Source organism: Oryzias latipes, chromosome 24 (genome assembly GCF_053564925.1).
Source record: "Oryzias latipes strain Hd-rR chromosome 24, Olatipes_Hd-rR_3.1".
NCBI lineage: Eukaryota > Metazoa > Chordata > Actinopteri > Beloniformes > Adrianichthyidae > Oryzias > Oryzias latipes.
The window spans coordinates 6,660,121-6,674,638 of record NC_136260.1 but is presented as its reverse complement, the minus strand read 5'-3'; the positions used below and the strand labels follow the sequence as shown (position 1 = coordinate 6,674,638).

The 14,518-nt window shown below is 39.2% G+C and overlaps 1 protein-coding gene across 1 annotated transcript in view; it reads right to left on the bottom strand.

Moving 5' to 3' along the window:
- The window catches only part of LOC111947117 (protein broad-minded-like), a 79,046-nt gene that overhangs the window by 23,928 nt on the left and 40,600 nt on the right, over positions 1-14,518 (bottom strand). The window contains exons 6-8 of the mRNA XM_078942573.1: positions 12,839-12,932; positions 12,638-12,763; positions 3,768-3,851 (exon numbers count right to left, since the gene is read on the bottom strand). Coding sequence (XP_078798699.1) covers positions 12,752-12,763; positions 12,839-12,932 — 106 coding nt within the window. The 3' untranslated portion in view covers positions 3,768-3,851; positions 12,638-12,751. The remainder of the gene's footprint in view (positions 1-3,767; positions 3,852-12,637; positions 12,764-12,838; positions 12,933-14,518) is intronic.

Sequence of the window (14,518 nt, the reverse complement as noted above, 5' to 3'; positions counted from 1 at the left end):
GTTTTCTGATGTCAGTGTTGTGGATCGAGTAGCCCATGGTGGTGGTGGGGTTATGGTATGGGCAGGCATATGTTATGGGCGAAGAACACAGGTGCATTTCATTGATGGCCATTTGAATGCACAGAGATACCGTGACGAGATCCTGGGGCCCATTGTTGTGCCGTACATCCAACAACATCACCTCATGTTGCAGCATGATAATGCACGGCCCCATGTTGCAAGGATCTGTACACAATTCTTGGAAGCTGAAAACATCCCAGTTCTTGCATGGCCAGCATACTCACCGGACATGTCACCCATTGAGCATTTTTGGGATGCTCTGGATCGGCGTATACGACAGCGTGTTCCAGTGTTACGGCCCCGACAGGCAAACCTGTCACAGTCTAAGGGAAATCAAAAAAGGGGCCAAAACATATGGACGATGGACACCAAATACATTTAGGAACACAGTTTATTAAGTTGTAGAAATAACCTGTGTCCTGTAAAACAAAAAGAATTAATTACTGTGCTGGTCCCAACAAAAGACAAAACAAAGGGATTGGAGCCTTGGCCAAACAGAAAATAATTCAGGGAGACAACTGACCCAGCCACGTTGACCGTCGGAGTCAGCAGCTCCCTGCTAAGGCTGCCTAACAAAATCTAACTATTGAAAGTAAATAAACAAAGCCCGCAAATAAGGACTACCAAGGTCCAACCCCAAACTAAAATAACAAAACCCAGAAGTATAAGACTGCTGAGGACCAAGAGGGAATCAAAAGGGAAACAAACCAACCAGCACAGCTCGAACTCAACACAACTGCTCCTCAGCCTCCTGCTCTGCTCTCTCTGCATGCCTCTCTCCTGGTTGTGGCCTCCTCTGACTTAAATACCTGGCAGGTGCTGATCAAGATCATTGGCTTCACCTGCCAGGTGAGCAGAATGAAAGGGGATGCAGCAAAGCAGAAGCAGCAAGACATAACACCAGTTCCTGCCAATATCCAGCAACTTCGCAAAGCCATTGAAGAAGAGTGGACCAACATTCCACAGGCCACAATAGACAACCTTATCAACTCTATGCTAAGGAGATGTGTCACACTTCATGAGGCAAATGGTGGTCACACCAGATACTGACTGGTTGTCAGTCCCCTGACCCCCTCAATAAAACAAAACTGAAGATTTCAGAGTGGCCTTTTCTTGTGGTCAGTCTAAGGCACACCTGTGCAATAATCATGCTGTCTAATCAGCATCTTGATTTGGCACACCTGTGAGGTGGGATGGATTGTCTTGTCAAAGGAGAAGTGCTCACTATCACAGATTTAGACAGATTTGTGAACAATATTTTAGAGAACTGGTTATTTTGTGTATGTGGAAAATCTTTCACATCTTAGAGTTCATACAATAAAAAATGGGAGTAATAACAAAAGTGTTGTGTTTATATTTTTGGTCAGTGTATCTGAACAGACTTCAAAGGACACCAACATACTGACAAAGGCACAAAACGACAGAAAAATAATAATAATAAAAAGAAATCCAGCACACCAAAAAAAAGGTTACGAAGTTATTAAAAAAGGCAAGGAGACAAACGCTTCCTTTATTGAGATATACATAATAAATGAAAGCAGACTGAAGACCCTTTTAATCACTGCTATTCATTATTTAGATGCTATTGTCAACAGCGGATGAATAAAGCCGAGTTCTCCATCGCATCTGATTCAATTTGAATTCTTTCAACCTCAAGAGTCCTCACTGCTTTTCATTTTTGCCAACTCCAGACTTGTGTCTGAATATGTGAATATCCATTAATCATTTATAAGTCAGTTTCTCTTCCTCAAAAAAGCACCCACTCCTTCTAAACTGGTTTTTAAAACAGGAACAGTTTGTTGTGGTAAGTGCATTTCAACTATTCAGATCTGTTAAACTCTGGTGTTATAAATTGTTTAAATTTTTAAAATGTAACTGTTTGACAATTGTGTTTGACTTTGTCATTTGGTCTCACAAACTGCAAAAGTAAAAGCTCTTAAGCTCCATTCACACTGAATGGGATTTTTGTATCAGCATCAGAAGCAGCCAGTTTCAGTATCAAATCAATGTACAGACGCGATCAGAGGTGCTGCAGCACATTTAGGTGTGTAGCGGCAGCACAGCAACACAATGCAGTGAAGAGACTGACGTGCAGCAAAGGCGAAACGTCTCCAGACTTCACAAATCTGAACTTTGGCAAAGAATTCACATAGTTTCAACGAGTCAGGAACTCAGCTTTTACCCGTTGACAATGTCATCAGTGAGTGGGGTCCAATACCATCATGGAGGATAATCCGATCGATCTCCTCCTGAACTTTGTTAGATTTTTCTGATTTGTATCGAGGCAATAATAGAAAGTTCCTCTAATTTCATTCTTTTTTCCCCTCCTCTGACTAACGCAGGACAGCAAGTCATCAAACTGGGTCACAGAGAGATGGAAGAACCGCTAAAGGTGCTGTCATTCAGATGCAGCTCCTGCAGTAGATGGTGAACCTTCCAGTCTCTGAATGACATCATGAACCCAGACATGGAGACATGATTACCAATATTTTTGTAGAGCTTTTCAAAATAAATAAATCTGATATCTTTGGATGGAAGGTTGGACAAACATCCTTGCATCGAGCAGCCATATTGGATATTTTCTTTCAGCCCACTGATTGAGTCACTGAAAACATCACATCTCCAAAGCTGAGTCTGCGTCAACCTAGCCGCGTCTGCTGACCTCAGATCCCACCCGTACGTTGACTTAACTTTGAAATGCCCCTGATGTGCGGATTACATCCGGTGTGAATGCAGCTTAAGAGGAGCAACTATTTATTTTATGCAGCAAAGCTACCAAAACGACTTCAAATGCATAAAAGGCTTCCCTGTATCTTCAAAGAGGTATGGTCTGCTCATATTGCTTCACAGGCAAAAAGCTGATCTGGGAGCACTTAAGACAAAGATTTATCATAACAAGAATCTGATCACAGGCAATAAAAAAACGAAACATTTGGGTTTTCTTTTTTACCGAATTGCTTTTAGACTTCATGGCACTAGACAGTCCTGCACTGTAGAGTTTCTTAGTAGTTAGGGGAGTAGGGGGGGAATTTGGACTAGTGAGCATTGATGTATTCGGATTTCTTACAGAGAACTTCTGGAAAATTTCAAGGTCAATGGACTTTGGAATTGTAAATTTGGGTGATCCGACAAAATGGTTCTTTAGGGTCAACCAAGCTAAAAACACCAGAAGGCTCTATATTTTTTAAGGTCTTGGGGTCTTTTGTGTTTTTGTAGGCTGCTCTCGTCCTGATTAAGTGCAGCTGCTTTCATTTGGTTTGTGATTAAAACCTCATTTAGAAAACCTTCTACTGCTGTTTTGGTTCAGCTGTGTCATGTAAGGCAGTTATTGAGAAGACGGTGGCTAAGAAAGGGTACGCTGATAGGTGTTTATGACATATAGATTGTCAGAAAAACAGTGTGAGAAGCAATGTGGATCATGTTAAAAATTGTTTTAATGTGCCTGGATTCATCCGACCAAATCTCAATGAGTTGCTGGGAACTTACCTCTCTGCATTTAAGTCCTTGGTGTTTGTCGTCACAAACAAAAGACCTTTCCTGTGTCAACTTACACAAATGTTACAATCATGAAAGTCTGTCTCAGTTCCATGAAGTTAACCAAGCAAAGACTGACTTTAACTTTGCTGATCCACCCAGTGGCCTTTTGTTGTTTTCCTTTGACAACATTGTCAAAACAGAACAAAGAAAGAAGTGCGTTCTCTGCTGACCTTTGTGTTGATCCAAGGAGAAGCGGCACTCTGTGGCAGAGTTGGATAGATGAACCACGACTCTCTCCAGAAGGTCAGCCAGCACTGTGGAGAAAAACGTGCACATAAAAAACGCAAATCTAGCTGCGGCCAGATAGTAGATTTACAGGAAGTTCAGTACTTCAGGTAAAAAACGAGTCATGAGTATATCCAGTAGCACTGCATTGTGATTGTTCACACATGGAAGTCTGCAGCTGTAAAAACTCAAAGCTATACAGGTGTTCACTCTTCATCAGTTTGCAGCCTCAGTGTTTCTGAATGACCCTGAACAAAGCACCGTTGACATGCAGGTGATCTCACATTCATTCTTGTTTACTTGTTTGTTTGGACACATATTTCATTTACACTTGTTAATCTTTAAAAAATACAAGGAATTTGGAAAAAGTTCAGTAGCAGGTATTTCTCTCTGAGTCTCACTGCTTGAAGGTTTGGCTAAAGATGTTCTGGATCCATTTTAGGTCAGTGAATCGGATCGTTCAGAATGAACCAATAGCGACTATGAATCGTATTGAATTCGAACCAATGAAACAATATCAACCGTGTATCGAATCAGCAACCACACATTTTGATGTGAATGGAAACGTTTGTTAAAATGGAATTGTTACACCCTTACTTGAGCTCAGAGTCTTAAATACAGAGGCTGTGTCCGAATGCCCTCCCTACTCCCCAACTGGTAAAAGACTATATAGTGCGGGAATATTGTTGGGTTAAAACTGCTTCTTAATTATTTCTAACCCCCCCAACCCCCCACCCCCCCACACACACACACACACTTTTAACATTAACAAAAGAAAAAATATATATGTTTTCAACAAGTATTAACTTTATTCAGCCACACAGAAACCCTGTTGGAGTCTAAAACAGAAAAGTAGCTTAAAGTGCCTGAAATAAAAAAATCTTTCACTCCTTATTTAAACTAGAAACATTTTGATCAACTGAACCATTTGATGCTGAGAAAAATAATTCAATTAATAGATATTATTAAATGTAAATTGATCTGAAACATGAACACAGCAATATATTTAATGTTTTTAGTCTGAAGAAATAAATAAAAACATTGTGCGGATTTCTTTCTTCTAAAAGATTGTTTATTTCTGATCTCATTAAGTGCAGCTGTTTTACTGCTTTACCTGCTGTCTTTATGTCAAATACTGACACCAACTAAACCACAGGCAGACAAAGAATGCATTTATGGAAAATAAAGACACATCATCAAAATGTCTACAATAGTTAAGAATGGCATTATTAGCATGAGCTGAGTAATCTAAAGTAGTTTTTTTCAACCAGTGCGCCGGGACACTAGTGTGCCGTGGGAGATGTTCAGGTGTGCCGTGGGAAAGTGCCCTCATTAACTGATCTAAAAACATTTCCCAACTCCAGGATAGCAGCTCTGTGTTCATCCAAACAGGTCCTGATAAAACACTGAGTAGTTAGGAATATGAAAGATCGTAAAAGACATTATTGAATTTCTGTTTATTTGGTTCTATTAAAGACATTTTGATATGACTGACGTTAACGCGATTTAGTTTTCGGAATAGTCCCGCCCCTTGAACTGTCTCCACCAATCATTCTTGGAGGCCTAATCACACGTCATCAGTCTGACCAATGAGTTATATCACTAGAGGAGACACGCCCGCTTTAGAAGCCTGGCTGACGGTGGCGGAGCGCGACGCCATCTTGGTGAGGTCGACGACGCCCACATGACATTGATTTCTATTGATTTTAGTGGTGTCTAAGTAGCTTTTATAAACTGTATATATTTTTAGATTTAAATGTATTTATACATATATATAAATATATTATATTTTATGTATATATATATATATATATATATATATATATATATATACACACACATCATTTGTTGTTGTTAAAGAAGAGAAACAGTCAGCCTTAAAAGCTCAAACTTGAGTGAAAATGCATTGTTGCAGGACTTCTTACAAATAAAAAAATTATTAGAAAGAATTTTAAAAATCAATTTCTAAACATTTAGAAGTTTTAGACCTCTTTGACATGTAATTTAAATTATTTAGAAAAACCCAACAATAAGTCAATAATAATAATAATAATAATGATAATAATAATAATAATAATAAATCAATAGTAAGTCAATACAAACAATAAATAAATAAAAATAATGATATTATTGTTATTATTATATAATTATTATTATTATTATTATTATTATTATTATTATTATTATTATTATTATTATTATTATTATTATTATTAATAATAATAATAATAATAATAATAATAATAATAATAATAATATTCAAAAGAAGTCCAAAAGTGAACAACAGATTTACCCTAAAATAAACAGTCTGGCCTCTCATCAAAATCTGTTTCCACAAATGTTCTGAACAAAGCCAGACTGTATTGCTAGTTGATACCACAGTGATCCATCTGGGTTAACTTTTTTGATAGATAAGGCCCACTTTTTCCCTAAGTCTGAATCCATTGGATACCTGCAAGAAAAGTTCAGTCACTGAGTCAGAAATGTATAAATCTATATTACTATAATAGCCTAGTATGCTGTATACAGGTTTAGCAAAATAAAATGTACATTTATATTGACAGCAAAATAAATGTACATCATGCAGTATGTTGATAATAATAGCCCTGCAGCATCATGCATGTCAACATGTGTTCTATTAATGAAGCCCCTGCAGCCTTAAAAGAAAAAAAATTAAAATACTTACCTGTGAAATGATACACCTACCTCCTTATTGGACTCATTTATCTGTTTTTGGCAGTTGAAACCCGCACAATGAACTGGCATTTTGCAAAAAATGTGTTCAAATGCATTCACTGCAGCAGTAACTTGACCTCACCAAGATGGCGGTGCTCTCCTCCCATGAGGAACCACGTGATGTCTCCTCTAGTGATATAACTCATTGGTCTGACCAATCGGAAGTGGTTAAAGTCTTCACTTCCTTGTTCTGAATTCTGCTCGTAAAGTCTCTCAGTTCTAACAAAAATAGCAGCTAAAGCTCGTCTTTAGCAGCGTAGCTTTCTGCTGGATCCGATGTCAGACCGCGGAACAAGTGAACAAAAGAATGAAGCTAAGAGATGCTAGTCTGTCTGCGTTCTGTCAGGAGGGGAGGGCTGTGGTTGCGTGAAGGACCCAAAATGCAGAGACGGGAGCACACAGTTCCAGGCCAAGGGATTTATTAACTTAACAAAAAGCGCTGCAGAGCAGGGTAACAAAACAAAAACCAAAACTCACTGTGGGCATAGCATGATGAACAGGGCAGAAGACTTACATGGAAGAGACATTACGACGTTAATGGACCAGCACAAGAGGAAGGCAGAGACAAGACTTATATACAGACAGGGCAGACAAGACACAGGTGAACATGATCAGGACAGATTGGGACAAAGGAAGTAAAACTCAAAACATGACAAAACAGAAAAGCTTTCAAAATAAAACAGGAAACAGAACTCAAACATGACAGAACAAATATAAAGGAAAAACCAATACAAATGAAACCCAAACCATGACACTTTTGGCGGCTGATTGCACTACTTCTCCCATGATGCATTGGGTTAAAGTGACAACGTCTCAGCGCACAATGAATCTTTGTTGTGAAACGTCTTGTAACCACAAATACACACGTCAAACAGTTTTTAAATCGTTTAACTTAACTTTTATGACATCTTTTAGAAAAAACAGCTGCAACTTCCAGCTTTTTCTGCCACAATTATCACAAAAATGCATGTGAGATTGTGGAGGGACTGTAGATCAATACAGACTATGAGTTTCTACTTTTTTTAAATTTTTGGATGCTGGTGTGCCACGGGATTTTTGTCAAGGTTAAAGTGCGCCGTGGCTCAAAAAAGGTTGAAAAACACTGATCTAAAAGCACCTAAGATCCTGGTGCAGCTGCAGCGATGGCAGTTCACAGGTTTCAGGCTGTTACTAACTCTGTGATTGAACAGATAACAGGAAACCAACAGTGGTGCAGATTTTATTTCAAGCACTGAGCCGCTGTCACCACCGCCCCCCTTTTGCGCCCCGAGCAATTGCCCGTATTAACTGTGCCAAAAACCGCTAATACTGCGCGCCCCGGGGGGGGCAAGCCCCACTATTTGAGAAGCACTGGGTTAAAACAACCTGCAACATCAGAATAATTAAATAAGGAAAGAAAGACAACAGACCAAAGGTACCTTTATGAGGACAATAGACAGATATAATACCCAGCAACAATCTCTCTCCGCTCTGGCGCATATTCTGTCGCCTCCTCTTTTATTAAGTTTGTTGGGTTTTCCCTAAATTACACATAGGCTGAGCGCTAAAGGGAGGGGGAAACAGAAAAAGCACTGCCGCAGCGGGATCAGAAAACATTAATTGCAACATGTCTGTCTTTCCTCAGCCTTCCCACATCATCTTCGGGCCTGCAAAGCCTTTTCTCACGGATAACTAACTTCAATTCAGGTCTAGACACAGATAACACTTAGTTCTCATGCTGATGCTGGGAAGACGCTAAAATAGTCGGTTTCCCCCCAAGGGTTTCACCTCCACCTTCCTGTGAAACAGAGTTGGACACAAACACTTCTGCAAACATGATTATATCACCTATATAGGTAGCTAATGCATAAAAGCAAATATGAGAAAACTTATATACATTATTCCAACAACTATCTAGTGTCCTGGATTTTAAAAACAATTTGGACACCATTCTCACGGCTTTTTTTGGTTAAATATGGGAACATGACATCACTGATTTCACGAAGTGAAAACCTAATAAATATGAACATTTCACAACAAATCTTTATGGATCTGCTGTGTTCTGATGATGAAAATGTTGATGGTTTATTTAAAAAATTAATTTAAATACTTTTTTCTCAAAAATTGTTCAGATGCAATGCATTGTGGTCTTTATTTGCCAATCTAGTGAGCATTGATGCACACTGGTTTTTCGCAGAGATTTCTGGGAAATTTCTAGGGCACAGGATTTTGAAATTGTAGATTCGGACAGCGAAAAAATGGTGAATGCACTATAAGTGAACTCTATAGTGAGAAGTGAAGGAATTTGGACACAGCAGGAATTTCACTTGTTAACTTATTGTCACAAATAGATATATGCCTGTGACATATTTTTGACAGTGAGTTAACAGGGAATTTTATAAGAAAAGTCGTATTCACAACAAAGATGGCTGCATGTAGATGTGAAAAAGATCTTTAATCGGATCAAAGATCGGATTAGAATTGAATTGTGTACATGGGCCCTGGAAAACTTCATCATACGCCACTAGTTCAATCGGAATTAATCATTTTGATGTGTGCAGAACTATATAAAATAAGAAATAGTGAGTTCCGTTGTAAACAAACAAAGCTGCCGCACAGACCGAGACGACCTTCTAAGCGTGCTTTCATTATTTTTATTATTTTTATTGATTGGCTGTTAGCTCATATTTTTCTAAATCCGTGAGGCCAGTGCTTTTTTCTTGGCCGCAAGGACCCGGAAGAAGGGGTTAGGGGTTAGTTTAATACGTACCAACGACAATCCTGTGATGCACTTAAAATTCATGCGGGCAATGCCGTAATGTGCATCTTGTCCCCATATTGAGAAGTGGGAATAACGTCAGCCTTTCTTTTCTGTGGACACAATTGGTAACACAATTGTGATTCTTTAAATGGTTTCTCAGGATTGTGCAGCGGCATTTCTGCATTCAAAAAACCGCCTCTGCCAGCTCACAAGCCATTCTGAAGCCGCTCGTAGATACCGTTCTCTCTGGAGACACGGTTTTCCTGAGTCCGGCTGAAGGTGGTCCTAAACCTCCTCCAGTGCACATACTAGTGAAATGAAAATTTTCATTGAAAATAAGGAGTTTTATTATGAAATTGTCATCTTTGAACACAGAGTTTTACCAAAAGAGTTTATAAATTATTTATATAAAACATATTTTTATGCTGGCTACTTAGGTTTTACTATTATCAGACATGGTTGTGTTTTTTTTGTCACATACCTGACATGTTTTGATGGACGTCTTCCATCTTCGTCAGACTCTGACATGTCAGGGATGTGAAAAAAAACACAACCGTGTCTGATAATAGAAAAACCTAAGAAGCCAGGTAATAATACAGACACTATGAAATTTATTGAACTTATCTTTTTATGCTTTTTTGAAATTTCGCAGCAACTCTCTTCTAACTGTAAGTGTCGGTCAAGCGCTAGTGAACACTAGAAAAAGTAAGAGAAGAAGAAGCCCCTCCCTTCCACTCCCTGCTTGTTCGGTGCGAACACCACGGCCTAAATGCGCATTGTTCGTGAACGTGCAGCACATGCCTGGTGTGAATGTAGCATTAAACATGAGGTGAACCATGACCGAATCCATCCTTCCATTTTCAGAACCCGTGGGCTGCTGGAACCTAACGAAGACGGGGTACAGCCTGGTCAAGTCGCTAGTCTGCCGCAGGGCCATGACCATTGGTGCCTCATTTATACAACAAGCTGCAGCTGGATTCAGCTTAGGACCGCTCAAAACAGGATACTCAAAACATGATACTGCATGAATTGAAAAACCGTGTTGAAAGTGGTTCCAGCAGAAAGTGCCATGAGAAGGCAGAATAGTTTCTTGTTTCACGCTTCTATCTGACTAAAAGCCTGTCAGAAATGAAACCAAAAATAATACTGCAATCAGCTACAGAAGCATTTTTTTAATGATTCATGAAGGACTTTGGTCTTATTTGGCACTCGGAAAAAAAATGAATGCAACCATTTTGTTTTTCTGAAGGTGTTTTGCAAAGAAACCAGGGTGATTTCTGCAGTTAATGATATGCAAAACAAAACAGTGTCTCTGCAGACAAGGGCATCATAGAAGATAATGTATTTTCACTGAAGCTCTGCAGTGAGAAGCCTCAAATAAGACATGTGGAGACGAGAGGATGCTTCAGCAGGGGCATTCGTCACTGATCCAATGAAAGGGAGTAATCACTGCACAGATTTTAGGCCCAGCTTCATTTGAATATGCTTTGTCTTCTTTCAATAACTGCTATTTCTGAGTATGTGACAAAAGTGGGCAAAGGTGCGGTTTCAGAGTTCCAGTCACGGGCAAAGATGATGAGATTTTAAAGACGCACAAAGACGCAATTTACAGGAGGACGGGAGAGGGTTACATACGTTAGAATAAATAACAGTTTTATATGAGTTCCTGATTGTAAATTCCTTAAGTGCAAGTAGAACATCATATTAAAGCTGACTCAATGTGGAGGTGGAGCTGCTGCTTATTCATCTTTAAATGCCAGAGCCACCATCGCTACTGAAGACTCCAAATACAGAACTGAGATGCATCACATAAAGAATTCAGTAAAAAAACTGTTATCTTTTGTCTGAAAAAGGATTTATAAAGAGTCAAAATTAACACAAAATAATTTACAGCCTACTCTAATCCACCTCTTTTGTAGAGAGTATAATAGAAAATGAAAAAAGACAGAAACGCACAGCCACCGGCTACAAACGTTTTTGTATTTTTGTCACAAATGACCATAAATAGATTTTTCACAGCATGAAGCCCATAGGCAGTTGTCCTGTGTACTCCCAGCTAAAAAGAAGTGTCATATACAGTAAGTAAGACACATTTTTATTTAAAAAGAACATTTTCATTAAAACACACTTGTTACTGTAAAGCCTAGAGACAAAACATTTAACCACCAGCTGTTTCCCTTTAACACCAGAGCTGTCACCACCAACAGCGAAATAATACACGCTCTTTGAATTGCTATAAATTTGTGAACTGTTTCTGATCAACATAATTCTGCTTTTCTCATCCACCAAATGGTTTCCGAGCGGGGCTGTGTCTGCAGCTCACCGCTCCCCCAGGGGACGGCTCAAATGCGGAGAATAAACTTCACACACTTAGGTGTGTGACAACTAAAGGTACTTTAACTTTAACTTGAAAAGTATCTTTGTGCTGATATGCAACACTTTACGTGTCTCACACCAAGCACACATTATTAACGAGAGGGTTCCACTTATACCAGTGTGTGATTGTGTGAGTGAATGTGTGTCTGACTGTAAAGCGCTTTGTCCTTGTAGGAAGAAAGGCGCTATATAAGTATACGCCATTTACCATTTACCATACAACTGTATCTTTTAAGTACTATGATGAATCTAGCATTATATAAAATGTGTATCAAGCTCCTGCTGAATGGGATTTGTGAAACAGTCGGATCGGCAAACATTATGGACAAAGTGAACTACGAGAAAGTCTCAGGAGGTGAAAACACATCTGTAAAAACTGCCCAGTGTAAACTGCAACTAACTACAAGTTTTGCAATATGGGGTGTCTCTGAATTGATATAACACACTAGGTCTTAGCATTTTATATTTCTTCATTTTAAAGCAATGAAACAAATATTAATCACGGATATTTTTTTTAATTATTTTTTCTGTCCATTGTAACACATTTATACTGGGATTTAAGTAAACAAACCCAAACAGCCCAATGCTAATAACACAAGTCTCTTAGGACAACATTAATCTAAAACAAGTTTGAAAAAAAAAAATCCATCTTGTGAGAACAAGATTAAAAGCTGTTGGATCAGCCACAAAGGGAGTAAAGAAAATCATTTAAAAATATTGATATTTTATCTCTTTGGTCATGAAAACATTTTTTGTGGTCTGCTTTCATATAGACTCAGCTTAGTGTTTCTTCCATCAAATCCAAAAACACAACATGTGGTAATCCAAGAACATGTGAGACTCTTACTTTGAAATTTCTTCTGGTTTGTACTGAATTGTCCAACAATCAGAAGACTCAGAAATGACGCCTCCTATCATTAACACTACATTAATGAGGAAAGGCGGCGGGGTGTTGAGGATTACCGTTCCCAGTGAGGTTGTGGGGTTCAGACGTCATGGCTTTAAGGAACAGATTCTGGCACTTCTTTAACCAGTAATCATCACTTTTTGAGTCTTTGGAGGAAGTCAGAAAAGCACTTATCTCACAACCTGTACAAAGACATGAAATACTTAGTCAAAATTTAAAAATTGAACCAAAGTGGAACATTTGACCGTCATTCTCACTTTGTGAGGTGTGAAGAGTCTCTGGTGGGTCCAAGGTGTAGAAGTGTGGCACAGGGTAGGATAAAACCATGGGCCAAGGGTATGGCTGATCTCCCTTAATCAAGAAAAGACAAGTCTTTCTTAACCTTCTGACTACCAGAGAAAACGTATTAAATCATCCTCCAACTTCTTTAACCCGCCTTTTTTCTCCCCTTTCTTTTGTAGCCTTGTCGCCACAATCTATCATCCCACTCTCTCCTCTTCTTTTTTCTGTCTGGTCCAACAAGAAATGTGTACAAACATAGTTAATATAAATAAAGCTTTGTCTCAAATGCAAAAGGGGTTTATACAGATATACACCTCATGTGTGTCTGAAGATTTATGACCCCCTTTTGTAACAGCAATATTTGTCCAACACAAGAAGTCTTCAGCTCTTATTTGTTTGCTCAGCTGTTGGAGAGGAAAAGTAAAATAAAAATAAAACATCTACACAACCTCACACATAACGATGCAAGTTTTTAGAACTGTTTTTGGGCTCTATGCACAGAATGCACTGCCATTGAACTCGTGTTGAAAGTTAAACTAGGTCAAACTTTGACCAATCTGGGACTATGACCTGGAAGTAATACATGGATGTGTCCCTTTGAATTCACAGAAGTGCCACTATATGAAAAGTGATCATGGAGGAGAAAAAATATGTCCAAAATTATATGACACCAGCTCTTTCATATATTGGAAATGAGCTGTGAAAGAAAGAGCATGAATCCAGATTCCCAAGATTTTGACCACTTTGACATTTCACACCAAAACTAAAGGTTGCGAACATGTAAACAGTAGAAAAAGAAAAATAAGCTCCTCCCTGCTTGTCCGGTGTGAACACCATGGACTAGCTGGTGGGGTGTTTTTAAAAGCGTGTCACATGCCAGGTGTGAAAGTCATCAAGGCTTCCGTGGTAAATCATAGACAAGTTATTTTTTAGATCTGACAATGCTGACCTGAAACTAAAACAGGAGAGTAAACAAATTACCATTGATCACTTGTATCCTCTCTTTGAGGTCAAGTCTTAAGCTTAAGTCACATGCACCCCTAAAGGGGGTTGACCTGGGGGGGGGGGGGGCTGCTTGTTATTGGGTTGTCCAGGGTTGTAGAGGATCACAGACAAGAGAAGCCACGACTGAAGGGGAGTGCAGGTGTGTCTTACAGTTCCCTTGAGGCTCACACAACCCCCTCAAGGGATGTCGTTGAATATGGATTATGGAAGGCATGATTGTGGTGTGTTGAGTAAGTGTATTGTTAAGTGTCTTCATGGCTTATATGAGTCACATGCACTTCTGACGTATGGATGATGCTGTGGTAGCCCGTAAGTCACATTCTAGTCTTTAGCATGGTGTGAGTCCTGGCCCCTAACTGACAGTGCGGTGCATAAATGCTGCACAAACACAAAAACTCCGTACACATCAGGATGTGACAAACAGATCCCAGGATGCACACTGCTCAAAGTTCATAGAAAGAGTTCATCCAAGAGTCTCAAACTAATGAATCTGGTATGATGAGTCCTTGGTCCAGAAGAGGGCGTCTGGTGTAAAGGGAGAGGATGACAAGTTGCCAGTCCCAGAAAAATCAGAGATGCTGGAATACGACTGGCAATACGCGTGATCCAAAACCAGAAACCAAGTCCAAGGCCAGGAAAGAGACGAGAGG